At 37.3% G+C, this 27,329-nt stretch overlaps 2 protein-coding genes across 4 annotated transcripts; one reads left to right on the top strand and one right to left on the bottom strand.

Moving 5' to 3' along the window:
* The first annotated feature begins 1,591 nt into the window (after positions 1-1,591).
* On the top strand, positions 1,592-13,148 carry cdh17 (cadherin 17, LI cadherin (liver-intestine)). 2 transcript variants are annotated; one of them, XM_079894936.1, is made up of 19 exons: positions 1,592-1,610; positions 4,421-4,483; positions 4,938-5,033; positions 5,175-5,312; positions 5,784-5,922; positions 6,042-6,200; positions 6,316-6,474; positions 7,469-7,662; positions 7,836-7,964; positions 8,136-8,283; positions 8,735-8,950; positions 9,031-9,107; positions 9,216-9,407; positions 9,498-9,742; positions 10,684-10,814; positions 10,907-11,125; positions 11,963-12,073; positions 12,180-12,296; positions 12,383-13,148. In XM_079894936.1, exons 2-19 carry the CDS (start codon positions 4,439-4,441, stop codon positions 12,469-12,471), a joined length of 2,604 nt encoding a protein of 867 aa, XP_079751062.1. In that variant the 5' UTR covers positions 1,592-1,610; positions 4,421-4,438; the 3' UTR covers positions 12,472-13,148. The 2 variants fall into 2 exon arrangements, with proteins under 2 accessions (XP_079751062.1, XP_079751063.1); XM_079894937.1 differs by lacking the exon at positions 1,592-1,610 and adding an exon at positions 2,271-2,328.
* A 5,168-nt stretch (positions 13,149-18,316) lies between these two features.
* Positions 18,317-24,322, bottom strand: pdp1 (pyruvate dehydrogenase phosphatase catalytic subunit 1). 2 transcript variants are annotated; one of them, XM_079895027.1, is made up of 2 exons: positions 24,259-24,322; positions 18,317-21,763 (listed from the first exon to the last, which is right to left on the bottom strand). In XM_079895027.1, the coding sequence occupies exon 2, from the start codon at positions 21,734-21,736 to the stop codon at positions 20,177-20,179; it is 1,560 nt and encodes a 519-aa protein (XP_079751153.1). In that variant the 5' UTR covers positions 21,737-21,763; positions 24,259-24,322; the 3' UTR covers positions 18,317-20,176. The 2 variants fall into 2 exon arrangements, with proteins under 2 accessions (XP_079751153.1, XP_079751152.1); XM_079895026.1 differs by lacking the exon at positions 24,259-24,322 and adding an exon at positions 24,110-24,242.
* Between the last annotated feature and the right edge of the window lie 3,007 nt (positions 24,323-27,329).

Below are 27,329 nucleotides of genomic sequence, written 5' to 3'. Positions count from 1 at the left end.
TTAAATATATATATATATAAGGATTTTGACAAATTTAACTCATAGATACTATTACTAGGTCACCAATCAAGTAAGAACAATTGTGACAATAGGTATTGTTAACATTTGATAACTACATGAACTAACAATGAAAAATACTTCTAAAGCATTTATTAATCTTAGTTAATGCAAGTGACTTGTAAAGTAAGATATAAAGATAATTCTCTCTATATAACGATAATTCACAGATTATGTGTACAGCAGTCTTTTTATTACAGCTTCAGCCCTATTGAATATATGTGTGTATTACAGGAACACATTTGTTCAGAAACACTCCTCCTACTTCCCTTTCAAAGGTGAGAAGGGCAAATTAATGACACATTAAATGTGTGATCACTGCTGTGTGAACAATATTGAATAATTATGAATGCAGTGTATGTGTCAAAACTGTAAGACTGAAGCTAGTAAGGCAGCTGTGTTGCCTTTTTATTTATGTGTACTTGCTGTACACACATCGAGTGAGGCAGGCTAGCAGATTGTCAGGTATTGCTCATGTTGAGGCCATTTCCTGTCAGCAAACTTTAAAAACACCAACAGTGTTACAATGTTATTGGAAAATGTGGTCAACCAGTTGTAATAGTTCACATCATCAGCAACAGGCTTCTCTGTTTTAGTACCGATGCCTGGAGTGAATAGGCCTATCTTCATCCCTAACCTTAATCTTTGCCCTCGTCCTTCTCTCCATTTTGCTGATACGGCTGCATAATAATTAGTCAATGGAAAAGCATGGGAACTTCTTGAGTAACTGCCACTCAAGGTGCCTTTAGCCATAGACATTTACATGTAAAGAATCACTTTTTACAGGAAGTCATTACAGTAGTTTTCCTAGAAGTGAATGTCTTACAGTATTATTTTGCTTTCATTTATATTATATAAGTGTTGCTGAGAAAAAGTGAGCTGTCACTTTTACCATAATTAATCATATTGTTTCAAATCATTGGGTGGGCCATTTATATGGATACACCGTAATAACATGGGAATGGTTGGTGATATTAAAGTCCTGTTTGTGGCACATTAGTATATGTGAGGGGGCAAACCCATCTTGAGGAGTTTGCCCCCTCACTTATACTAATGTGCCACAAACAGGACTTTAATATCACCAACCATTCCCATGTTATTACGGTGTATCCATATAAATGGCCCACCCTGTATAAATCATCCAAAAGTTTTTTCTTTCTTTCTGTGGAACACAAAATATATTTTATAGAATGTTTCAACTGTTTTTGTCAATATAATGAAAATTAATGGGGTACAATACAACAAAGGACTTTCGTGGTAATATAAAGAAAACACTGAGGCTTTTTAAAAATATCTTCTTTTGTGTGAAAGCAAGCCATAGGTTTGGAACGACATGGGGGTGAGTAAAGGAAGTTTTATTTTTAGGTGAACTATCCCTTTAAGTGTCATTGATGAATACTAATAAAAGTTCTTGCAAATGTTTTCATTTTCAGTATCAGAAGAAATGAGACTCAAACATGGAGAACAACCAAGCCAGAGTCCGTCAAAAGATAAAGGACCAAAGATCGCAGCCCTGTATTACTCAAGATTGTGAACATACAGCTGTGAAGAAGGTGACCTTTACGCTGTCTGTAAATGTACAGTGATTTTCAGCTGTCACAGCCTGATCTCAGAGATGTTTGCTCTTTTTGTTCAAGATTGATCTCAGAATTTTGCTTTGTCCCCTGTGTTCTAATCATCTTGCATAGAAAATATTAAACTACAGAGGAAGTCACATGGACGAGATTGCGGATGAGTGTTTGTTGTGTGTCCTTTTAAGTCGGCATGAAGTTGGATAGTCATTTCTTTTCTATTGTGACGTATATCCAAGTGAAACGGCTTCTTGAAAAAGATAAAATGTTGGACGGGACTTGATTGGGTGCTATTGCTGTGATCTCATATGAGTGACAGGATGTCCCGCCCTCGCACCAGTAAACGCATCATGAGAGGAGAGATGTCACTGCAAGTGGGAGGGGACGTCATTTGAAGGCACATGGGTTAAAATAAAAGTGAATGGATAAGTAATTTATAATAAATACTGCAATATTCCATAAAAATATGGCGACTTTAATTAAATACTTGATGTTTACACATTAACATATCCACCGAGCCAGTATACTATACCCCTTCATGGTGCCATAAAATATATTACATTTACAGTCCACTCCCCTTCATGGTGAATCAGTAGATAATCATTAGCCTCAATAAAGTAGAGTTAAACTTTGACTTGAGCAGGAAACTCTGCAAGACTGAAACCTCAGTCTTTTGAGAAGAGAGGAGCTCTGCTGACAGGTCTGTGCGTCTTATCCTTTCTTTTATTTCTTCTTAGTTGTTGTCTTTTTAGTTTAGGCTGATTATAAAAGTATACATTTTTAGTTACCAATATGTCATTTGCCTTGTGACGATGCTTCCGCTGCCTACGACCGGCAGTGATCTTTGACTTTGCTCAGTGCTTTCAGAAGGGTGTAGACCAGCTTATGTGGAAGGGCATTTAAAGATTATCGCAACTTGCTGTAGCATTGTAGAATTGCATTCTGGGCCAGAACGTATTTATGAGCATATTTTCTATCTAGAGGAACAAGTGGGCCTTTGATATTTTTTGATCTCATATACTGTTAGAATGTCATCAGAGGTCACAAGCTTTGGCTGGAAGGCAAGGCCTCTTGTTCTCATACCTTGATACTAAAAACTTTACTGTTGTTTATATCTATCTAACCTCACGGTAATGGATAAATAAATGTTTATATGTTGTTTGAATTGCCTGGTTTCGGTTTAAAACAATGTTCCCCTTTGCTTTACTCTCATTCTTACAGCTGTCTAACAACATAGAGCATTAGTATTGATTTCAGCTTTGCATCAGAATGTCCTGATTCCTTATGTAGACATAAGATATAAGGAAACAATCACGTATCTGTATAGTATTGATTGAGGTTTATGCAAAAGTAGCTTATCAGAGGTCACATTAACTTCAATGTCACCTTGTGTCACATCTGTCTCAAGGCGTGTCTGTCTTTCACAATAGATCCGACAGATACAAGTGAAATAAAAATCCAGTATCAGTAAAGCACTAAACCTTACAGCTTATTTCAATACAATATTTCAGTACAGAACAGCCGACACAGCTTAATCTACTCTTGGATGGACTCAAACTGCAACTAAAACAATCAGATTTATCTAGAGATGTTTTTCTGTTCACACACATTGTGTGTGATCAGATAAACATTTCTAGATAATTCTGTTTACTGTTTATCTAGATAAACACGCCTGTTCACAACTTCCTGTATTAATGTGTGGTCTGCAACTTACTTTCATGTTTGTCTAATAATCGTTAATATTGTTCTCTCTCTTTCATTCTATTTCATTCTATTAACTAAAATTTTTCAAAGTTTCAGTGAACTCAACATTTTAAGGCAACCTGGTTACTTTCAACACATTTTTTTTTTTTTCACTGATATGTTAAATTGAGAAAGCAATTTTTTTTTGCTTTTACTAAGCAACATCTTCATAAAGTTATCATGTAATTTGAGAATCAACTGACAATCTATTGTTTCTTTGAAACTGAGAAATTAACCTGAAAATGCACTGTTGTTTCATCATGTATTGCAATTGGTAGGAAATCAGACAAAGAAAGAAACAAAGAAAAAAGTTCGGCTCGTTCCTATTCTCAGATGTGTGGATCCACATGTACATAACTATTTAATGGTTAATTTGTTTAAAAGGCTTTGTAATATGACTGTCAGCACAGACATTGTTAAATGTAATAAACTGTGATGCAGCAGTGACACACACTCTTAGTCAGTGCTGTCTGGCACAGGACACCACCCACACTAGAATGCCAAGTGCCCTTTAAATAACCTTTTTATGGGCTGCGATTCATGAAAACACACACACACTGCACTACAGGACAACAGCCATGATGTCACCATCAAATTCACTATTTGTATGTATATGAGACCCACTGACAAAATATACACAAATTAGTTTCATAATAGAGGGAAATAAATATAAAACAGGAAATTCCAGGATACACACCTATAAAGGCCATCTTTTAATACGCTGTAATAATCGTGACGTTTTAAAATATTACTCAGGACTTCTGGTTGAATAGTACTTTCGCTGATAATCATTGACTGAAGTTTATCATTAAAGAAGCAGATGGTTCTATTTCCTGACTGAGCAAATGGTAATTACCATTTTTGACACCTTGTGTTTCCAAAGTATTCTTTAATATTGCTCAGTTTGCACAGCATGAGCCATCATGTCAGGGAATGGCCATCTGATAGTTATTTGACAAACAAATGTCACTGCTATACATCATAATTTCTTTTGTATTAACTAAAGGTGTTTTCAATTAAAGGCAATGTTTTCATATCTTTTCCATCAGGTTTTGTTGCTCGGGACGATGAGAGGTGCACGTTTGCTACACTTGACCCTTCTCGTCAGCATTGTAAGTGTGTGTGCGAGTAGGATTTTAACTTGGTGACCTTGTAGTCTCCTTACAATCTTTTATTCTGTCCATAAATGAGTAACTGTGCTGAAGTCCATTTTTCCCATGCACACTCCATTAATCAAAGACTTAACACACAGGCATAATCGGATTCATTCAGCCAGTGGAAAATGATTTGTTCTACATCAATAATAATCAACAAAAATAAATATTCAGCGACCTTCACATCACAGATAATTTTAGTGGATTATTTACTGCATAGGTTGCAGTAAGACAATACAGTAATTAAACAGCTTTATTCAGTTATTTATTAAGAAGTGTGGTCAGGTAGGGTGTTTGCAAGGAAATCCCCCACTGTCTAGATTGATAACTGATCAAATATGGTGTGGTTGACAAATTCTCACATGGCTTCATAATTCTCACATAATTCTTCAGACCTTTTTTCCTCTCTCAGGCTCATGGGATAGGTCTGGAGGACAAAACGGGGCTATTAGATAATATAGTTTTAGATGTGCCAGAGGATACACCTGTGCCTTATCCCATTTACCAGGTACTGTAGGCTCAGTTCTTGTGTTTGAATGGTTAGTTGCCTCTACAAGACATTTTTATTAGAACCTGTATGGTTTCTATCGTCAGTAATATGTTTGAATGTTTTCATTGAAAATATTCTAGAAATCTGTTCTTTGTTCAGTTTACATCTGCATCGGAAGGTGTCTCTTCATATCACGTAAGTGGAGAGACTGAAGGAAAGATCAGTATCTCTTCAGACGGCTGGCTATACCTGGAGGATCCTCTGGAATGGAGCCCTGAGAAAAACCACCATCTAGATGTAATATTACACATAACATGCAAGCACCTGGATTTTTAAAAAGACACAAAATACCAACGTTGTTTGTTTCTAGTATGCACATAACACATTGTTGATGTATAACACATCCATGGATTATTTTTAGCAACAGGGTTTTGGGTTCAAATATATGTATAAGGAAATTCTATACTTTAGGTCCTTAAACTGGTCACCATTTATTTTTCACATTTTTAATCCAAGCATGACCTTGACTAGTTTTTAAAAGTAGAGTATATTCCTTTGTAGTCTTTCAGTTAATATGGGGTCATAAAACCACATAATAATGATATCAAATTATTTTATTTATTATATAAATAAGTAATAATTATAAAAAATGATATATGTATATATAAAAAATTGTAAAGTTTTAAATTGTGTAGCACGTCACACCATGTATGACCTGTAATATTAATTCCAATACAAACAATTCTAAATATGTGTGTTTCTCTTCAGATTGAAGCACGTTCAGCAGAGGGTGAAACTGTTGATGGGCCTTACGCTGTTGTTTTGCAAGTTGTGGATGTCAACAACAATGTCCCTGTCTTTAGTGAGAGTCAGTACAGTGGCAGGGTTAAAGAGCATTCACCTGCAGGTGAGAAACACACACATTATCATTGGATGCTGAAACTTGCTGATTCTCTAAACTGTTACAATTGAATCACTTTCTATGAACCTACTTTTCATTGTACTTTTAATCTTGTGTGCGTGCAGGATTTGCGTTCATGCAGGTGTTTGCATCAGATGCAGATGATCCCAACACAGTAAACGCTCAACTGAAATTCAGCATTGCGAACCAAATCCCCAATCCCGAAAACATGTTTTACTTTGGGATAAACCCAGACAGTGGAGAGATCTTTATAACAGACCAAGGTACATCAACACATCTGGAACAAAAATACATGAAAAACATGTGCATGTTTTTTGTATTGAGTGGCTTTTCGTTGAATGCCAAACTGTTATTTCATATATTGCTGTTGGATTGCAGGAGCAGCGTCTCTGAAGGCCAGGCCCGCCGTAACATACAGCCGCGGGGAGGTCCATGGCAGTCCTGATGTCCTGAGGAAAAAGTTTGAGGACTACTGCACTCCAAAGAACAACATACCACTAGAGAACAACCCCTTTTACACATGCGTCGAGCGTGTTGGTGAGATGATGATCACAGCATTATTTGAAGTTGTGTCTATAATCATGCCAGACTCAGAGACTCATTTACTAGCATTTCACTATGAATAACACAGAACTTTCAATAAGAAATGTAGAAATGGTTTGGAGAGAACCCTTGATAGCACACGTACGTCACAGAGACGTCTATTTGATGTCTGCATTTACATCTGCAATACGTCTCTAAAACGTTTCCTATCAGATGTTAAAGACATTTAGAAAATGTCTTTAAGATGTTTATTATTTAGAATGTATGTAAAACCGCTTTTTCTAAGATGCTTATCAGATGTTTGTACACAACAGATGTTTTCCAGATTAAGCGCTCTTTAGCAGACATCGTACCTGCTATCTGGGACACGTCATTCAGAATGAGGTTGAAATGAACGGAGCTGATTACAGCACTCTCACATACACACTCAGATTAAACTGGTGTGTTAATGTCAGTGGATGACCACTTCTGTGATTACATTCGCTCTGGTGTGTGGAACGTGCCACGTGCTGTAAAGAAGAACGCAGTCATTAATTGAGCTCAAGTTCAGCCCCTCATCAGTGCAGATTACAACAGTCTTAGAAATGAGGCAGGATTTGTCCCAGATTACTTCACCATTCAAGATACACATTACCAACTCAAACCAATCAACATCATGCTACTAACATAACTTAAAGTCCTTTGTAGCTACTCTGGGAACGTTTATCTTTCTATATTATTTGATCATCCTTCATGGTGCGCTCGCTCTAATGTTTACCTACAATATCATGCTGTTGCAAACTCTTGCATCTCCAAGGTAACATACATTCTAATCTTAATTTAGCAACACCACAGTGTAAAAAGAACAGCAAAATGGTAGAAAAGAGGCTTAAACAGTTGCTGCTGCACTAAATACCCCCCCCCCTTTTAGAATACCACTCAGCCAATCAAATTCAGTGTAAGTTGAATAATCAATAATAATTAATGAGTGTTTATTTTGCATGAGCAGAAAGAAGACAAGTGAATCTTCTGATGGATCCAGACTATGTACTGATTGTTCGTGTAGAAGATTTGGGAGATCCAAAAGCTTTGAGCAGCACGACACGAGTCAACATAGCTATCATTCAAAACCTCTGGGTCAGCCCTGTACCAATTGCCATTCAAGAAAATTTGGAAGAGGGATACCCTATGTATCTTGCCACAGTAAGTCTGGATCTAAAAACAATGTTATGTTATGGTAGGCAGTGCCTATACTTAAAACTTTTATTCATATAATTAAAAAAAAATATATATATAATTTTATTTTATTGAAGTGAATACAAATCTTACATTGAAATGAGTAAGCATATGTGTGTGTGTATGTGTGTGTTTTATAGGTGCGCAGCAATGATCCCACCGCACTCTACAGGCTGGTACAGAAAGAAAGACTTTCCTTCCCCTTCACCATCAATCGAGATGGAGAGATCTATGCTACAGGTCCTCTGGACAGAGAGGAGAAAGATATGGTAAATAGAAATGCAAGAGAAATTGAACCGAAATAGAGAAATAGTAAATACCAGTTTGTAGACTACATCAGGGGTCTACAACCTATTTCACTCCCTGTTCATTTTTGTATAAAACTGAGTGTTGCATTTTAAGCCTGACCTTGAATAACAGTTATGTGTGTGTGTGTTTAGTACATATTGGTGGCCATGGCAGAAGATGAACATGGCATTGAGCTGGAAAAGCCCTTGGAGATTATTGTGCGGGTGGAGGATGTGAATGATAACCCTCCTGTGTGTGATGAGGGTGCAGTGTTTGAAGTGCAGGAGAATGAGCCCATAGGTAATAAAGTGAGAGTGTTTATACACACATTGCATCAATTCAAATCAGGCGAATGTGCCATCAGAAACTGACCAAATGCATTCAGAGGTGTCCAAAAGCCTGGGACTAATAGTGAAAAGGCTTCTATTTATTTATATGAAATAGTAATAAAAAAAATTATAATTTATATAATCAAAATAAAACATTTTGGGGGAAAATTCTAAATTCTTAACTTAGTATTTGTTTTGTCCTCATTTTCAAAATTCAAATGTCTAGAAAGAGTACAGAATCTCAAACATTTATTCATTTTACATCATAATGTTTGTTTAAAATGTTTTAAAACTATTTACAGGTTTTAATTAGGTTTTGAATCCCAGATTTTCAATGTGGTCTCAGACTGGATGATAATTCTTTAATGATTAACTTTGCCATTTTTCTTCAATGACATTTTTAATGATATCCATGTCTTTAGGTAATACGATTGGTGTTCTGCCTGCTCATGATAGTGATGAAGAGAACACACTGAACTCACTCCTAACCTACACACTCCTTAACCAGACACCTACCTATCCGTCTGAGAAAATGTTCACCATCGACCAAGTCAGTGGTGAAATCAAAGTAGCCAATCAAAACTTTCAAAGGAATAAGGTGTCTCAGTATGAGCTCACCTTTAGAGTGACTGATCAAGGTAAGTGCAAACTCAAATAAACTGAAAGTTACCATTTATGAAAAAGAATGTGCATCCTAACTTTTGCACTTATTTTGTAGTTTACAGCACGGAATGTAAAGTTATCATCAAGGTCATCGACATCAATAATGAAATCCCTGTCTTTGAGAAAAAAGATGTATATATACATTTTGTTTTACTATTAAAATACTTCAATTATATTCTCTCTTCCTATGGATTATTGACTAATAAATCTCTGCTGTAATTTACGTTTCCCCTGTTGCAGTATGGGACCTACAGTGTTCCTGAACTGGCTGAAGTGGGCACCACTTTGCTCATTATCAAAGCCACAGATGCAGATGACCCAGGAACAGGAAGCTCTAGGGTGGAGTATCATATCTCCGCTGGAGACCCACATAACCTCTTGGCCATTGAGACTGATGAAGCCACAGGAGCGGGCAGAGTCTACATTGCTCGGGTAACAAGATTACTCGTATTACAAAAACTTTGTACATTTCTGCTTTTTGTCCCCTTTATATTTCTTCGTTTTCATATTCTTTATTTTCAGTCACTGGATTACGAGCTCCAGAGCGTCTACAACCTTCAGATTGATGCCCGTAATCCCGAGCCCCTGATCGAAGGACTGGAATATAATGAAAATGCCAGCGCTGTTGTTGTCATTCAGCTAGTAGACGTGGACGAGCCTCCAGTATTTGAAGTGGACACTATTAATGTCAATGTCCCAGAAAACATCACGGTTGGAACCGTAATAATGAAAGCTGAAGCCAAGGATCCAGAGGGAAAGACTATCAAGTAATGCTTTGTATTGTGTCTCCTACATAATCAGATCATATATGAGATGAGATTGTTTGTTCGCAGTGCTTCTCAACATTATCGAAGAGAGAGTTATGTTCCAGCAGTTATGTGTTATTTATAAACTATTTTATAAACTATTAAAATATTTGCAAACTTATAAAAGCAAGAGAACTGAACAACACATATAATCCCAAGCCTAGTGGTGGACCAATAATATCTGAAAAGAAAAAAGATTAATAATTATGTCTATGCTGGTAAAAGCGTACCTTGGTTACTTAGAACTGGATATAGAATAGAACATTACTTTTGAATTTAAAGGATTTTCCTTAAGGAATACTCTGATCTTTTGCTCTAGATAAAAAAAAAAATCTAGAACCAGAATTTAAAGCTAGATTTGTTTGTGCTAAAGAAGGGAATTTTATGATAATATTTGTCAGGTTATTGGTAGTTTGACATACAATGGAGATACAAATGTCACAGAGCACATTTAATTGGAGAATTATATTTTGCATTTTTTTCATTTAATAAAAAATAAATAAAAAAATCCAAATTATTAGCATGAATTTTACAAGTTTGTGTAGAACTTGGTGATCATGTTCTCCAGCATGATTTGAGATAATCCTAAAAAGCATCTTGTGTTTCAATGGAAGATAATCTGACATTTTGTTCACATGACCAATGTCACAACTTTGCATATTTAATTAGTGGCCTAGAAATAGTGCATAATCTTAAATGTTTTTTCTTCTTTTTGCATCGATATATATATATATATATATATATAAAAAAAAAAAATAGTTTGTTTATTTAGTGGTCTGAGATTTTCCACCTCCACTATGTTATTTAAAACATCTCTCTTGTATGATACCTCCTGTTAGTAATAATTAGCATTTTTTAAATGCTTTTATGTAATTCCTGCTTTTGAATGTTCTGTTTGTCAGGTTAAAGATGGAAGGAGATGAATTTAATTGGTTGGAGCTGGACGCTGACTCTGGTGAGCTGAAGACTAAAGCTGCTCTGGACAGAGAGACGGTGGAGCAGATCACTCTCACAGTCATCGCTTATGAGACAGGTGAGAACACACCAGAGAGAGCACCGATGCATCATGTCTCTCCAGGCCAGTGACATTTGGTAAATATTACAATCTATTTCGGTTCCTTTCAGAGGGAGACAAGCAGGAGGGTGAGATGAAGGTGAATATTCATCTTCTGGACGTGAACGACAACTACCCCAAACTTCAGTGGAAACAGAACTTCATCTGCATGCAGGACATGACCCCCTTGACACTCACTGCTGTAGATAAGGATAGCGACCCCTATGGAGAGCCTTTCACTTTCTCAATTAACCGCAAGTCACCAAACTTTGAGATCAAACCTGTGGATGGTGAGCAGACTTTTAGTTTAACCCTAACCCTAAAACAACAGGCTAATGCACTTTTCACACTGTGGTTATCATCGTTCTAAACCCTGCTTTTAACCCTGGGTTAAGGGACGTTTCACAATTTTAAATTAGAAGCAGGTTTAGCACCCAGAGTTTTAAAACCCTGGTCCAGATTCCGGAGAAGGGTTAGCACCCCTTTTGTGGTGTTAACCCCGCACTGTGGTACCAAATGTGTACAGTGAGAAACAAAGCTGTGTTAGAATGTTACGGCTAGATGCTTAGCAACCAACAGCCAACGCATGCTTCATATTCGCCTGCTTTGGACAGGCAACCAAAGTTTAAACAGCAGACTATTTTTCAGCGTTTGAGTGGAAAAATGTCAAATGGTCACAGAAAACATGGCGACTAAAGAAGAGACCGTTTCATTCTTACATTTATAGTTTGAAAAGTCCATTCAGTATGAACTTCAGAGTTCAGTCAGCAATATATAATATGAGGATGCGCAATGCAAGAGCCTTTATGTAAACTGGTCGCGTACTGCATTCATCCAATCAATAAAACTGACACTGCAAATATGTGAACAAGGATGTTAACCCAAGGTTTAGGATTGTACAGTGTGAAACATTAGCTTATGAATTCCCAGGATTAATTGTTAACCCCCATTAATTGTTAAACTAGTAGCAAGGTGAAACGTGAAACAAGATAACCAAGGATTCTGTTTACCCAGGGATTAGAATGACCCAGCGTTCACTATTTTAAGTGTGAAAAGCCCTTCTATATGACTCCTGCATTTAATTGATTTACTGCTGTAACTGTGTAAACATGTTCGGGTGCCTGCAGGAACCTCAGCGAAGCTGATTCTGAAGAAGAAGCCCTCAAGTGATCAGAACGTCAGCGTTCCCATCAACATCAAAGACAATGCTGGGATGGGTATCACTCAAAAGTTTGATGGTAAACTTATTTTTCTCTCTCTGTATTTCATATATAACATTCAACTCACTCATAGGCTCGCACTTTAGCATGGTATGACATCTAAGCTGAGATTTCTTTCTCTTAGTGCGTATATGTAACTGCACTAAATTGGGCTACTGTTACATGGAGCCAGAAGCTCACAGCTGGAAGCTGAGCATGGGCAGCACCATCGGCATACTGGCAGGAATATTCGGCTTTATCGGTAAGACAGATATGTTGGAACTAATTTTGCATTGTTAATATTTAAACATAAAAAGAAGCTAATTGAGTTTGAATTTTTTTTTCCAGTTCTGTCTATGGTCATTGTTATGTACCGAATCAAGAAGAAGGATCAGACGAGAGCAGCAGAAGGTGGAGAGACTAAAGCAATGCTCTAGAGTCGAGACGACACGCCAACTACAAACATTATTCAGTACACAACCCAAGCCAACTGACATCCATGACCCTCAACACACACACACCTTTATTTTGAATGATAAGTGGTTTATTATCATTAAATATCCATGTTCAAGATTTGCATCATCTGACAGTTTTAACAGTAACTTATTTGCCATGTGGCCTGGCAGTTTTATTAATTATTTTATATTTAAAAGCTCTAAATATTTGACCTAAACTTAGATATTTCATTTTTTTCCCCCTTTATATAGTAGATATATATTTTCCCCTAGTGTTTAAAGGGAACACAAAACCAGGTGTATTCTGGGAATTTGTGGTATATTTTTGGTACAGTAGAGTACTTTGAGACATGAGTATATGTTGTCATATTTCATATGGATTAAACCTATAAAAAACCTAATTCTTATATTTATTCCCCATTATCCAAGAATCAGCTAAAATGTGTTCAAATCTTTCCATGTGATAGAATTTTTTGTTTTTGACTTTTGTTCTAAAGCATGTTTGTGTGCAGGTCAAAGGTCAGGTTCTGCAGTGTAATTCCATTATTGAAGAAGGTACAAAAATCACAGAATGGCAACATTTTTGCTTGTTTGCATATTTGACTGAAAAACCGAAATTGTTCATTCTGTAAATAAAGTAATACTTTGATCTTATAGTAAAATGTTTTTATTTTTATAAATCCACAATTGTCCTACATTTAAACGTTAACATGTACTGTAGATTATATTAAAGCAATAGTAATATAAAACCAAAAATTGACAAGATAATGCAAGATATAGCTTTTAAGCATAAAGGTTATTTTTATTCTTCAAGAGTAAATAATTGTAAAGTCTAGTGTCTAAGATCAAATCTTATGTAATTGTATGTCCTGTGTTTCTATAAGGTTTTATCATACATCGCAGGTCTTGAAAGAGACAGATGTTACTGTCAAAAAGATATTGTAACATACCAGAGACAAATCAAACAAACCAGAGATGCCTAAAACTCACTCTCGTAAATTCTCTGTCTGTATTACTAGTCTGTATCTCTTCATGCTGATCTATAACTTTCATATGTGTCCATCTCTTAGCAATGTTCCATAACAAACACAAAAACAAAAGAAAATGAACTCACTGAGATAGTTTGAGTTTGGACTCAGAGGAGTGTGTCACGCAGTAGCCTAATAGTAAAAAACATGATTATACCTTATGTTTGATATTAGCCAGAGCTCATCCGGTGGGGGTTCTGTGTCCATTTTTGGACTCAGACACACGCAGAGCTACTCGTCTTCCTGCACTCTAGTGTCATGGGTGACAACTAGTGAAGAGAGGGGAGAGTTGTGTGTTTACATTATCAACTTGGGGAATTGAGAAAACACAGCATGATTAAAATATAATTTAAACAATTTTTCTAAGCTTTAGGACTCAATACAAAGAATGTTAAAAGTGCAGTTAACCTGCACTTCAATCACCAACAATCTGAAGTAAAAAACCTGTATTTTTAATCCTCAGCAAGCCAAAATAAGTTTTAATTTTAGAGCTTTATTTATACGTGTCCGGATACTATGAAAAACAGACGTTAATGGGTTTTGTTGCCTGAATGGACATTTTAAACAGGCTCAGTTTAAAGGGCCTTAGGGCTCTTTGCAATACGTGATTTTGATTGGTCACTCGCTGCATTATTCAGCAGTATTCGGCGTCGACCGTGGCAGCATTAGCCTGAAGCATTTACTTTCCTCGTGTCTCTTATATCACACAAAGAGCTCAGCTGACTCGCACTTTATCGTTTCCTTCAAACGTAATAACTGGCGCCTTCTTAGTTGTCGACTGTAGTGAAAATCACCCTCAGAGGAAGTTGTTTTGGTACTCACTTTGTTGCAAGGCTATACATTCCGCTAAGAGAACCTTTAAGATAATATACAGGCAAAATAAAGTCATTTCAATATTTAATGACCACTTATTTATTTATTTGTGGAGTAGCCCTGTAATGAGATAATGTAGGGGAGAGCAAGGCACAACCACGAGAGTGATAAAGAATTTTTTTTTCCAAAATGTAAAAATCTTTGGAAGATATCACTTAACATCAAATAACAAGTGAATTTATATTTTTTAATTTAAAATGAAACAAATCTGCTATTATTTTAATCTCCAATCTAGTAGGCAGTGTGAATAGTTATTAATTCGTAGCTAACTAGCAGAAGAGACTAGACTAATAGGTTTAAATTACAATGCGTGACATCGTGTGTGTGTGTGTGTGGGGGGGGGGGGGGTTGTGTTCAGCTCTGAATGTGTTTCTTCATTTACATGTTGCCCTATGGGGCATGTTGTCACATTTCACTACTGTTCTTTCAGGGTAAATAAAGAGAAAAGTATACATTGTATTAATGCAACAAGACCACATATTTGTACCAGACATGTGATGTAAAATTAAACTTGAGAGAATTGTTTTTTTTTCTGAACCCCAAGTGGATTTACACAAAAAGATGGCCAAAAAGTGTTAGGTTGTGCCCTGCACTCCCCTACAGTCAGCCGGTCCTTATCACAAAACATACTTAACTGTTAACGGTTAGTCTACTGACACTAAAATTCAATTCAAGTTCAATTTAGGACATAGCAATTTACATTAATCTCTCTCTCTCATGTGTTTCACAACACCGTTCAGTTTGGTTGTTGTCAATCTAGACTAGACTCAGATCTCCACTCGTTCACTGGCTTTGCCACTAGCTTACACAGCCAAGGATGATCAGATGGATTGACAGATGAGCAGCACTTCTCTCTTGACCTTGCCTGCGGCTGAAAAATAGATGGACGGATGGATGAATGATTCAGTGGTAGATAGATGTCTACCTCGTTCCTATGATCTTTTTTGCCTAGCCATCTGATTATAATCTCAACGTCTGACTCTGTCCCTCCCACATAACACGTGTTGTCATCATCCAACATCATAGAAACAATAAAATAGGAGCTGATTCCTGTTCTTACAACACGTGCATCTTTTAGGCAGTTTGGATGGTCCTCTGCCAAAGAGTGAACAAAACAACTGTTATGAGAAGCAGAGCCAAATTGAGAATACATTAAAATCATAACAGTGTCAACTGACCCTCCCATCTGTAGCTCAGCACTAACTCACCAGTAATACAGACCACCCCATCTGCACACATTCATTCACAGGCTTACCGAGCACTCAACGTGCAGCAAGAGCACATGCACACGCTTCCCACTTCAGCTGCTCAGTGCAACACAACCATCTATGAGCACTGTGCAATTAAGCAAGGTATAAAATTCATTATATTATCAGGGGAGTATGAATAGACTGGTAAGTCCTGTATGACCGAAACTAATAAAAGCACGTGCGCTTTTTTCAATAAGGCAACAAATCTCTATGAATGACAGTAGCCCTGTCAAATGGAATTGTTTTCTAACAGTTAGAAAGATAACATTCATAATAAATATCCAAGTATTTTCAGTATTCATTAAATAGATATCAACACGCTAACAGCTCTATCAATTTAACCACACATCTTTAATGTTAAATTAATAAGGCCATAGAGAATTTTGGAAGGTTATAAAGGACAAACACAGGATTATGATCATCATTTGAAAGTTTAGTCTAAAAATAATGACATTTCTGTAATGCTGAAGCACCTTTGACCTTAAAACTATTAAAAGGAAATTATAAAAGACTAGAGTATGCATTTATAGGCTATTTTACCACCATTAATGAGCTAAAATTGCATACATTCAATATATACTTTCTGACTCAACTGTCCTCTACACTTTAATTGACATGCAATTGGTGGAGGTTTGGTCTTTTTCTCAACTCATAGCCAAGATTTTTATGTTTATCTTTCAACATAGTCTGGTCCAGCTAACAACAGGAATAACTATTTATACCATGTGTAATTACATAATTAAACTGGGTTAAACAAATCTACATTTATTTCTGAATGTTATGCTTAGTTGTCTGGTGTTTGTTCATACACTTCAAATGGATTAAGCAAAAATGTGAAGTGAGGCTGTGTGTGTCTGTGTTTTATTACTGTTGGAATGTAGAAATCTCATATTTAAATCTTAGGCCTGGTTTCACAGAGAGGGCTAGTTGCTTTCAGTTCAAGCAGTTCTAACATGGATTTTAGTCTGGGACTAGGCTTAAGCCTTGTCTGTGAAACAGGGTAAGTGTAAAAATAAATGTCCAATCCTAACCAGTTTCTGATTGAGAGAATGAGTCAGAGGAACAGACGAGTTTCTCTGGAATGGATGTTAAGTGAGGATGATATCTGGCGTGAGAATGAATCATCATGCAGCAGCTAGCAGGCCTATCTCTCTCCAGACAATCTGGGCCCTCTGTCGAAAAAAAAAAACATGAATACATTAATATTAAACCTGCTTCTACAACACTACTTATCAAAAAACAACACAATTGAACAATTTAAACAACACCCATACAAATCTATCTATCCGCTGTTTGAATTTTACCACCGACCTTAACATTTTCCAGACTCGTATAGGCCTACCAGTCGTCCACACACACGTACCCAATGGTCAAACTTTCACAACATATGAGTTTGCTCAAAGTTATTTATACAGTCTCTCGTTTGCTTTGCTGCAGTCAGATAAGAAGAACCGTTTTAAACGAGTAAAATAAGCAACACATATCTGCGTCAACATAATTATTTAACTTCAGTCGGTCAATTGTACACGTACAAGCAGATCAGCAGCCATTTGTCAATCATCATTTCAATCTCCACACGATATATACAAGTAATGAACGCACACATTAGATAGTATAAAAACAAAAACCATACAACACGAGCATTATATTACAGATAGAAACTATAATGTAGAATATTTCACGTCGCCGGTTTTGATAGCCTACTTCATTGGCGCACCAGGCATTATTATGCAATTGTTGGCCATTGGCGCCCCCAGGTGGAGAAATTGACAATATGCAAATACCACGATTAAAACCAAAACCTCGTTTCTTTATTTCCATCATTTTTTTATACAGAATTAATTCCCTCGATTTCTTCTGCTGGAATCAAGATTGTGTCTGCAAACTTTTTGGATATCTTTATTGAGTTTTGCAAATGCAAAGACTCCTCTTCCCGACTCAAATAATGTCAGAATGAAAGTAAGATTGTTTACTGTTTTTTTCTTGGGTCACTGACCCCTTTGTGGATAAAGATATGGAGCAGGGATCCCCTGTAACATTTTATAACTAAGTCTTGCCCAGAATAATGTGTATAATAGGCCTACCATATTCATAAATCACTGTTCAAAAGTTTGGGGTCAGTAAGCTTTTTTTTCTCCCCAGACAGTTCTTTAATGAAATATTAAGCAGCATAATGTTTTTTAAAGCACCAAATCCGCATATCTGAATTATTTCTGAAGGATCATGTGACACTGAAGACTTGAGTAATGGCTGCTGAAAATTCAGAAGGCTTGGTAGGTATTTGGGTTAGGCCCATTAAATACTATGTAGACATGCATGTCCTAGATCCCACTAAACTCTTGACATTTAAAGTTTCAGAATTGCCATGTCATGACAGAGCCTTATGATAGACTGACCTACTTAAAGTTTGCCTAACTAGAAACTGTGATCTGACACCATGATGACTTGACCAGTGTCCCTGAACCAACTGCTCTGTTTGGACAGCTTTCCAAAAAGACACACAAAGTTCAATCATTCATACTAAATAAATGTACATTCCTAGAATGAAATGCAACTTCTGGCAACAAAAGTCACCTTGATCTGTTAGGATTTCTTTGCCTGGACTGTTCAGCTTAGAAACCGAAACCTTTACACTACATGCACTAATTTCAACAAAATACTAAAATTTGACAATAATAGGTTATAGCATTTTTATTAAAACATTTTAAATACAAAAAGCAGGAGTACTCGCACAAGCCATGCCTATGCACCAGCACAGAGTAATATAATATTGTTAAATTGTGACATGCTGCAAAATATTGTTAAATATACTGAACATTTCAAACTTAAGCCGCAGCATACATTTACTTCAAGTATTAAGTAATTCCAATATAAAGCAGTCTCTATTTACACTTTAGCAAGCCTATACTTTTGTAACGGTATTACTTAACACTGATTGACTATCATTCAAAACATTTCATGTGGTTATCAGCTGTGTTCTTGTGCAAGAGATGAGAACATACAGGCAAGAAAGTACAATCACACAGAGTTATGGTTTTAACCTTGTTCAATAACCCTCGGACCAAAAATATAACATTGAACTCAAGTTCTAATCTCTACACAGGGGCCAGTAATCACTTGAAAAAATGTTGTGACACCTGGAGAAAAACGCATATCAACTCAATTACTTGGAAACACAATCCATAAAGCAAATTGTTCAGGTTCAGATTTCCCCACAGCAGTGTAAGCATTCAGGTGTGTTTATGCATCTTACAAGAAGGGTTTGTTGTGTCATTAACCTGTTTCTTTAAATACCTGTCCCTCGCCTTTCAGAGAACCCTCCACACCTCAGTAAACAGAATTTCAGCAATGGCCAGCAGCATTATAAATAAAGACTCACGGTCAGAGGGAACTGAAAGTATGTGAAAGTAACAAAGAGAATCTTTATGTTATTAGCAGTGACAGGTATGTCTCTTATTACGATACACATGTATGAACTTTTGCCTTACTGTACAAACCATCAAATGGCCAACTTCTGATTCCATTTAAAGGTAAAAAAAATATTAAGCAGACCTCTTTATCAGGATTTTTACAGTAATGGGAATATAATTTGGTTGAACTTAAAGATGTACTTAATTAAAAACTGCATCTATTAAAAGGCATGCTGTTAAGTCAAATAAAGACTGCAAATGGTACTAACATAAAGCACTTAGAAAATGAAAGAATCTGAAAAACATTCATCACTGCATTAGCAACTGAAATAAAACGTCAACATTTACTCACCCTCATGTCGTTTCAAACCTGTATGACTTCATTTTCCATCTGCACAGCGCACAAAAAAAAATCATTTTGTAAGTCAATGTGTCCAAATTAACACCGACTGTCACTGGAGCATTTTTTAAATATCTCGTTTTTGTCATACAGGTTTGGAATGACATGACGGTGAGTAACTAATGACAATTACATTTTTTGGGTGAACCATCTTCTCATTATTCAACATATCTCAGTTACAGAGCATTCTAATTTAAAAGTTCTTATATGGACCTATTTGGTTTGATATTCTCTTTCTTTCAAACTCATTTTTAAATGACATTTGTTTTACTTTCCTTTTTCATTCATTCAAAAGTTAAAAGCATTTAACATAAAAGCTCATTTTGGCACACTACACTCATTCTCACTATTTAAAGTCTCTCCTCAGTGCAAAATCTGCTAAACCTACATTAGTAAATTTCACTAGATATGAGATTTCCAGTCTTAATTTATGGTTTTGTTTTGCATTTTGACTGTTTAATCATGATAGCGGGTCTGTGGTGGAATCAGCATAACTTTTTCTGTTTGGCTTCATTCCACATGTAACATTGGGAATCAACACCCCTCACCTGATTCCCCTTTAAGGCAGCTGCCATGTATATGTGAAAATAAAAATGAACATTAAATATGTAATACATTCCATTGGTATAGGTAACATTTTGCTGTGCTGATATTACTGATAATACAACGATAAGATTGTGCACAAGATATGTAACAAAGCGTGTGGACGAAAGAGTCGGTCCGCTTTTACTGTCCGCCTATGACGTGTGGGTTAAACTGCACTATAATAATAGTGATATCATCCCTGTACATGCGAGCTAATTCCTCTGGCAAGCTTAAAGTCTTTGACAACCTCTCATGGTCCACCAATCCAAACTCATTACTCCCCACCGCGTGCCGAATCAGGTGTGTAGCTGCATTCTGGTCCTCGAAGGTGGAAGAGATGCGAGCCTTCCTTTCCTGCAGCAATCCCTGCATCTGACCCAGGGTCACCTTAAAGCCACCAACACTGACTGGCTGCTGCTGGTGCACTCCAGTGAGATGTTCACCCACAATCCTCACCACCTCCTGCCTGTGTAGCGTTTCCCACAGCCCGTCCGAGCCCAGCACCAGGAAACGATCCTGTGGACGAAGGCGGTGTCGTGTCACCTCCGGTGCCGCCGTAAGGTAGGGCGGCGTGTGGTAGTTGGGTGGGATGAACTTGGCATGCTCATTCTCATGGAGCTGGTCCGGTCCGGACTCAAGAACACGGCGCTGCAGCTCGATGCTCCACTTGAATTTAACATCTCCGAAGGCGCGGAACGGCATGAGTAACCCCAAGAGACGATCCTGCTTCACCACAGTCTTGGCCTCGGAAAGCGGGTGCTCGGACCGCACGCGCTGGACCTCGGATTCGTTCTGCGCGTTGTGGTCATTGGAGAGCGTCAAGGCAGAAAAAGAGCCATCGGGTTCTTGCACGCCCAGGACTGCACGGCCATCTCCAGTGTTGGCAATATGCATCTCATTACCATCGATGTGTGCAACGCATGCGGTAGCACCTGAAAATGCCACACGAAGCATCCAGTAGTGCAAGAACGCATTTGGGTCACCAACCTGTGCTTCGAGGGACATGTCATTGTCCAACCTTTTAAAGGCACTCACAAGAGCTTCGGCAACATCAGGTTGCTCCCCAGGAACGCTCAGGTCCAGAAGCTCCTGCCAGTACGTGCGCAAACTGGAAAAGTAGAGCCGTGAGGCTTCCTTGCTGAAGTAGTCGTTGGGATGCTTGTGCCACTGCAGAATTGGGTGAACAGGTCGTCCGTTCTCCACCGCGTTCTCCAGCTCTGTCAACGTCTCATGCGGCAGCAACGAAACAGCAATGTAGTAAAAGAGCCGCTCGCTGAGCGCCTGAGCACAAGCGCAGCCTGCGTGGCCATCGAATACTCCGTAAAGCATGCCGCGCGTCTGCAAGCACGTCGCCGCACTTCTCCGATCCTCAATGGGTGCGTTTGCCGGTAGCTGGTTGCTGTCAAAGCCCATGACTGAACTAAGGTTCTTGCCATCAAACTCAGGAACTTTGAAGTTGTACTCATTTGCCTTTAGGATGCTGTTAACCTGAGGTGGGGTCAGGTAGTAGGTGTGCCTTGCAGGTGAGGTCCTGTATCCCCGTGACTGGTGCCGCCATCTTGGAACAAAACTATGTGGCTGAGTTGCATTGGTGCGGGAATGAGACGACAGACAGCAGTTTTGGCATTTTATAGCTGGCACCAGGATTTGACCAAATCTCCTGCCATGGATGACCCTGAACACCTGGGAGGTAGCAGCCATGATGATTTGACCTTACCCTCAAAGAACCTGCAGGAAAACCACAGCACAATTACAAAAATTAAACAAAACTCAGATTTTACACTTGCCTGGATTTCAAGTCTCGATAGTCAGGATGCCATGATCATTAAGTTCTTTAGTCTTGATGTAAAAACAATTAAAATTACTGTAGTCGTCAGAAGATTATTCTCATTGACTAAGTCAAGGCTAAGGTCAAGGCATGGAAAATCCATTCCGTTCAGGATGGGAGAGTGACCCAAGGCTATTTAAAGTCCCATGCTACATTCTTGGCATTGGACACATTGACTGTCCCACTGGCCTATTACTGTCCCCTGTAACATTTAGCCATTACATAAAGAGATAAGTGTTGCAAGAGATGTGAACAGATATGTACAGGCTGCACATCACTGAAAACACTAAAAGCACAAATAATGACTGTAACAATATTTAATAGACGAAACGCCGTGATGAGTTTAACAACACGGATCATAGATCATTTACGGACTGGAGAAAGCATGTTTCAAGTTTTTTTGGACATATTTTATATACTCTAGCAGTGCTCTAAACATGAACCAGCACAGTGTATGCACACATATTTAATGACTACTTCTTCATTTGAAATAGACTATTATGTGCAAATAAGAATACTGATACAGCAGTACGTCTGATCATGAACATGATGGCATGATGAATTCTGATACACAGATGTAGACCGAATATTCAAAGAACAATAGACAAAAAAGTAACTAGGCCTATGCCTTTTTTCTTTCTGTGTTAAAATGACGTGTGTCGTTTGTTCAGAGACTGTAGTGCTTGTAAATGTAATGAAAATATTATTTAACCTTTTAAATGTTCTTCCGCGTTTCTCCCTCGTTCTTGTGAGTTTGTTGTCATATAGGATTATATTTTTAAAATGCATCAAGGTGCCCTCAACTCATATTTTAATATTCACATGTCTGTATAATTAGTCAAATCAAGTCACCTTCATTTATATAGAGCTTTTTACAGTACAGATTGTTTCAAAGCAGCTTTACAGTGATAATAGGAAATTAATGACGATTGTCTGTAACAACGATTGTTTTGGCTTTACAGCAGCTCTAAAATAAAGTCATTGTCTAGCTTAAGTACGTTTTTAATTGATTCATTTCCATTGTAAAAATCATTAGTCATCTTAGGGGCCACTTACACAAAACCGTTTTCAACTGAAAACAGAAAACTTTTAAATGCGCTCTGGCAGTTAATTTACACAACAATGGTGTTTTGGTGGCCTGAGAATGCAAACTTTGAAGTAGGTTTCAAAGTGCACTTTTTTAAATGGGTTTTGAAAGCGATAGCGTTATTATCTCTGTGTAAACTTCAAAAACGTGAATCTGTGAAAACGGTGAAGACATGCACATACGTATTACGTGTTTGGTCTAAAGACATGCACATTTGAATGCATGGGTGCATAGTCTTTCTTTACAAAGTGACATTGCCAATTACTTGGCTGACATGCAGCGTTTATAGTTGTTTCTGCGGATACATGTGAACACTGAACAGGAATAATTTTGATCTCCTTTCATCTGTACAGTGGAAAAACTTTTGTTGTTTCGATGAGGCCTTCAGGGGATATAGTCTAGTTGACACTTCAGGGCTGCGTTGTGGTCGTGTCTAGGCGCAGGTCCATTATCTGATCTGGATATGGCACAGATCCGGCTGAGTACGGTAAACCTTAATGTGTTGCAGGTCTGTGTTTTATTGGTTGTTTTCTCCCTCTCAAAATATGGCACACCCTTTTGCAAGCACAGTACACATACAGTGCACATAAGTTATCAGCAAAATGGACACAGAAGGTTAAAATAAAAGTTCCATAACCTACTCTAAAAACAGCACATGCGCTCTATGGTTTCAACTTACATGCATAACGAGCTAATACTACGAGGCAACTTACATGCACCATACCATATCTAATCAATATATCCAACGTTACAACGATTTTAATTTACAATCTCCAGATAAATCGACAGTTGAAAAAAGAAAAAGAAAAGGAAAAAGCTCAGTTGAGTAGGCTGCTTCGCCCCGTCCACATTACCCAACAGAGGCTACTCGCTACTAAGTTGCCATGTTTACATTTGAGCATGCGAACATAATTAAATAGAAATAATCCCAGAGAAGATTAATCTGATAAAATGTCCATGTATTTAAAGTGAAACATTTTCAGATAGCACAAGGTTTGTATTGTACTGCAAACCCCATATTTTACTGCGTGACTGTATCGTGAACAGATATCAAACGCTAATGCGTCTGAAATACGCTGTTTGGAAATCATAGCATACTATCATCGTACGACCTGCATGCGCAACTCATTACCACAAAACAAAAGATGAGTGTTCTTACCTGAGGATATTAGTGGGTGACTGAGTTTGTGGTCTATGCTAGATTAGGCTACATTTGTTCATAATATGCACTGTTCACCCCGCCCGCATCCTGCGGGTCTAGTTCGCCTCCAGCCCACACCGCCCGGACAAGATGATTGGTTCACTTACGTAGATGATTCGTCATCAGAGGTGTAGCTAGCTGCGCTTAACCAAACCTTCCCTTTCCGGTAGATATTATAATTAAGACAAAAATAGGCTCTAACAAGATTTTTTTTTTTTCTAAATCTCACCTGCACCCAATTCTGGAGAAAATATCACTTGAGACCGAAGGTAGAGGACTAGAGGCCTTTCAGTGCACGCAATGTCTAGGTTATTTGATTTTCAATCAGTCTTTGTTTGAAAGGAACAAATGGGAAAAGTGTTTGTTTATTCTAAAAAATTGTTGTGTTCAGGCATATCTTCTAAATAGAAAGTATAATGACTTTTATACTTGCAAAACCTGATTATTAACCCACACCAAACAAGTAAATGCTGGCGATTTGCCAATACATTATGTTGCCTAGACCTGTAATCACAAGGGTATTTTCTCAAAGTGGTCAAAATGGGGCAAATTAAGCCACTTTTGGGTGACCACTTTTTTAAAAAAAGTGATATTTGTATTGCCCTGTTATAGAAGCATTCTTATAATTTTAGTTGTCAGGAGACCCAATGAAGCAAAGGCTGCATCTGAAATCGCATACTTCCCATATAGTAGGCAAAACTTTTGAAGAACTTCTGAATGTTGAAGAAGATATTTTGAAGAATGTTTGTAACCAAACAGTTGACTTTCATAGTATTTTGTTCCTACTATGGAAGTCAATGGGTGCTGTCAAATGTTTGATTATTTGCATTCCTCAAAATCTTCTTTTGTATTCAGCAGAAGAAAGAATCTTATACAGGTTTGGAACATGAGGGTGAGAAAATTGTAACAACATTTTAATTTTTGGGTGCACTATGCGTTTAATGAAGAGTTTTCTAAACTCCTAACAAAAAGGAAACAAAACACCAATGCAATATACTATTTACACAAAAGCATCAATAAAAACAAAATCTACATAAAAATTATTTTGTGTAATAAATTAGAATTTATGTGAAGTGAATCAAGGGGGGGAATTAATTTATTTACAGAGAATACACTTGTCTTACAATCCCTGAATTATAGTATTTTATGTAAATATGCTTAATAATGCTAAAATGCTTCTTTATCGGTGTGTGATATTGGATTGGAACACTAGATTCTGCTCTCCTCTCAGGAGATGATTATTAGATGCACAAATACAAATGAGTGTTTGTTAGAGTCTAATGACAGGTAAACCCAATCTGGGTATTCAGAAACTCCAGGAAGTAACAGAAAAAAAACAGAAAAGCTGTTGGTGGGGAACTGAAGACAACATTTCAAAAAAAGGTTAAAAAAGGAATTCGGATAATTTCAAATATTAGAAAATTGATAATGGATTCTGTGAAAACAGTATCCGTGAAAGATCTTACGTGTGCTGTGAAATATTCAGTTTTCCTGTTATTCTGTAATAGTCAGTGTCTGTAAAGAATGTTTTCAGCAGTTCTAGAAAACCAAGAAAGTCCGGCAGTGTCCCGTCTGCAGGAATAGATCCTTGTAATCTGGTGTTGAAGAACTTATGTGTCCTTCACTGCAGAAAGTGCCTCAGGGTCTAAGTGATCTGCAGATCTGAGAATCTCAAATTCTGCTTGGAAGATGAACAGCCTGCATGTGTGTATTGTGTGCACAGATATTAAAAAAAACATGCCAATCACAGATTCTGCTTCATTAATAAAGCTGTTTCTTACAAGGAAAGAAACAATTATTTTAATTTTTAGTTCCCCTTCATTCTTAATTAAAAAGTGTGCTTGTGCTATCTTTTTAAAAAATAAATGTAAATTATTTTGATATTGAGTAAATGCAAATGCATTTATAACATTTTTATTTGTGGCTCAGTGCTTGAAGTACATACCTACACCTCTTCATGTTTAAAGGTCAAAACAACATTTTAAACCATCTAGGAGGAACTCAATACTGCACTGAAGTTCTTGCAAGAGAAACTTTAACACACTAAAGAAAAAAAAAAGAGTGCTAAAACATCTCAGGACATCAAGGTGAGCATTTTCAACATGGACAGAAATGTGTAAATGCAGAGGTGATTTAGTTTAATTTTATTAATAGTTTTGTTTGTTTTTATATTCAGACTCAGTCTGAGCTCTCAGAGCGGCAGATTAAAGAGGAGTTTAAGAAGCTTCATCAGTTTCTGTGAGATGAAGAATATAGGCTACAATCACTGTACCGATGAAGGACTCTTCAAACTCTCGCCCTATATTAAGAATCTCCTTTAACACAATCAATTTATGCAAATATAATTTATTTGAGGAGAGAATACATTTAGCATATTTAATGCCATCGTGGAACTTTAATGCCACAATGGCAAGGTAAGCGAGACATCATGTCACTTTTGTGTTTTTGATTGTTAACTCAAACTCACTGCAGTTCTTTATCCTCTACAGTAAAATACCTGGGTGTTATACTCGACTGTAACCTAACTTTTGAAAATCATATTTCATATGTTACAAAAACAGCCTTTTTCCACCTTAGAAACATTGCTAAGCTACGTAATATCCTATCAGTTTCTGATGCAGAAAAGTTAGTTCATGCATTCATGACCTCCTCAATAAACAAGCTACAGTTAGTCCAAAATGCAGCCGCTAGAGTTCTTACTAGATCAAGAAAATATGATCATATAACACCGATTTTATCATCACTGCATTGGTTACCTATAAAGTTTCGTATTATTTACAAGGTATTGCTACTGACTTATAAAGCCCTAAACGGCTTAGCTCCAGTCTATTTAACCGATCTTCTATCGCCCTATAATCCATCGCGCTCTTTAAGATCAATAAATTCGAGGCTTTTGGTCATACCTAGGATATCCAGATCAACCAAAGGAGGGAGATCATTTTCACATTTAGCTCCAAAACTCTGGAATAGCCTTCCTGATACTGTTCGTTGCTCAGACTCACTCTCCCAGTTTAAGACTAGATTAAAGACGCATCTTTTCGGAAAGGCATTCATATAATATTTTTAATCTTACAGTTCAAACTACAATTCGGCCTCTAGTTCATAAATGCCAGAGGAGAACTGGCCCCCGACTGAGCCTGGGTTCTTCCAAGGTTGTTTTTTTTTTCTCCATTAGGTC

This window comes from Squalius cephalus, assembly GCF_949319135.1.
Source record: "Squalius cephalus genome assembly, chromosome: 15".
Lineage (NCBI taxonomy): Eukaryota > Metazoa > Chordata > Actinopteri > Cypriniformes > Leuciscidae > Squalius > Squalius cephalus.
Note: the sequence above shows the minus strand (reverse complement) of the source record. Positions and strands in the feature narration are given on the sequence as shown.

Excerpts from the sequence above, each read along its gene's own strand:
- pdp1 (XM_079895027.1), bottom strand. The coding sequence starts at position 21,736 with ATGGCTGCTACCTCCCAGGTGTTCAGGGTCATCCATGGCAGGAGATTT.
- cdh17 (XM_079894936.1), top strand. The coding sequence starts at position 4,439 with ATGAGAGGTGCACGTTTGCTACACTTGACCCTTCTCGTCAGCATT. Across the intron at positions 7,663-7,835 it reads ACCCTATGTATCTTGCCACA|GTGCGCAGCAATGATCCCAC; the intron begins GTAAGTCTGGAT and ends TGTGTTTTATAG. Across the intron at positions 9,108-9,215 it reads CTGTCTTTGAGAAAAAAGAT|TATGGGACCTACAGTGTTCC; the intron begins GTATATATACAT and ends CCCCTGTTGCAG.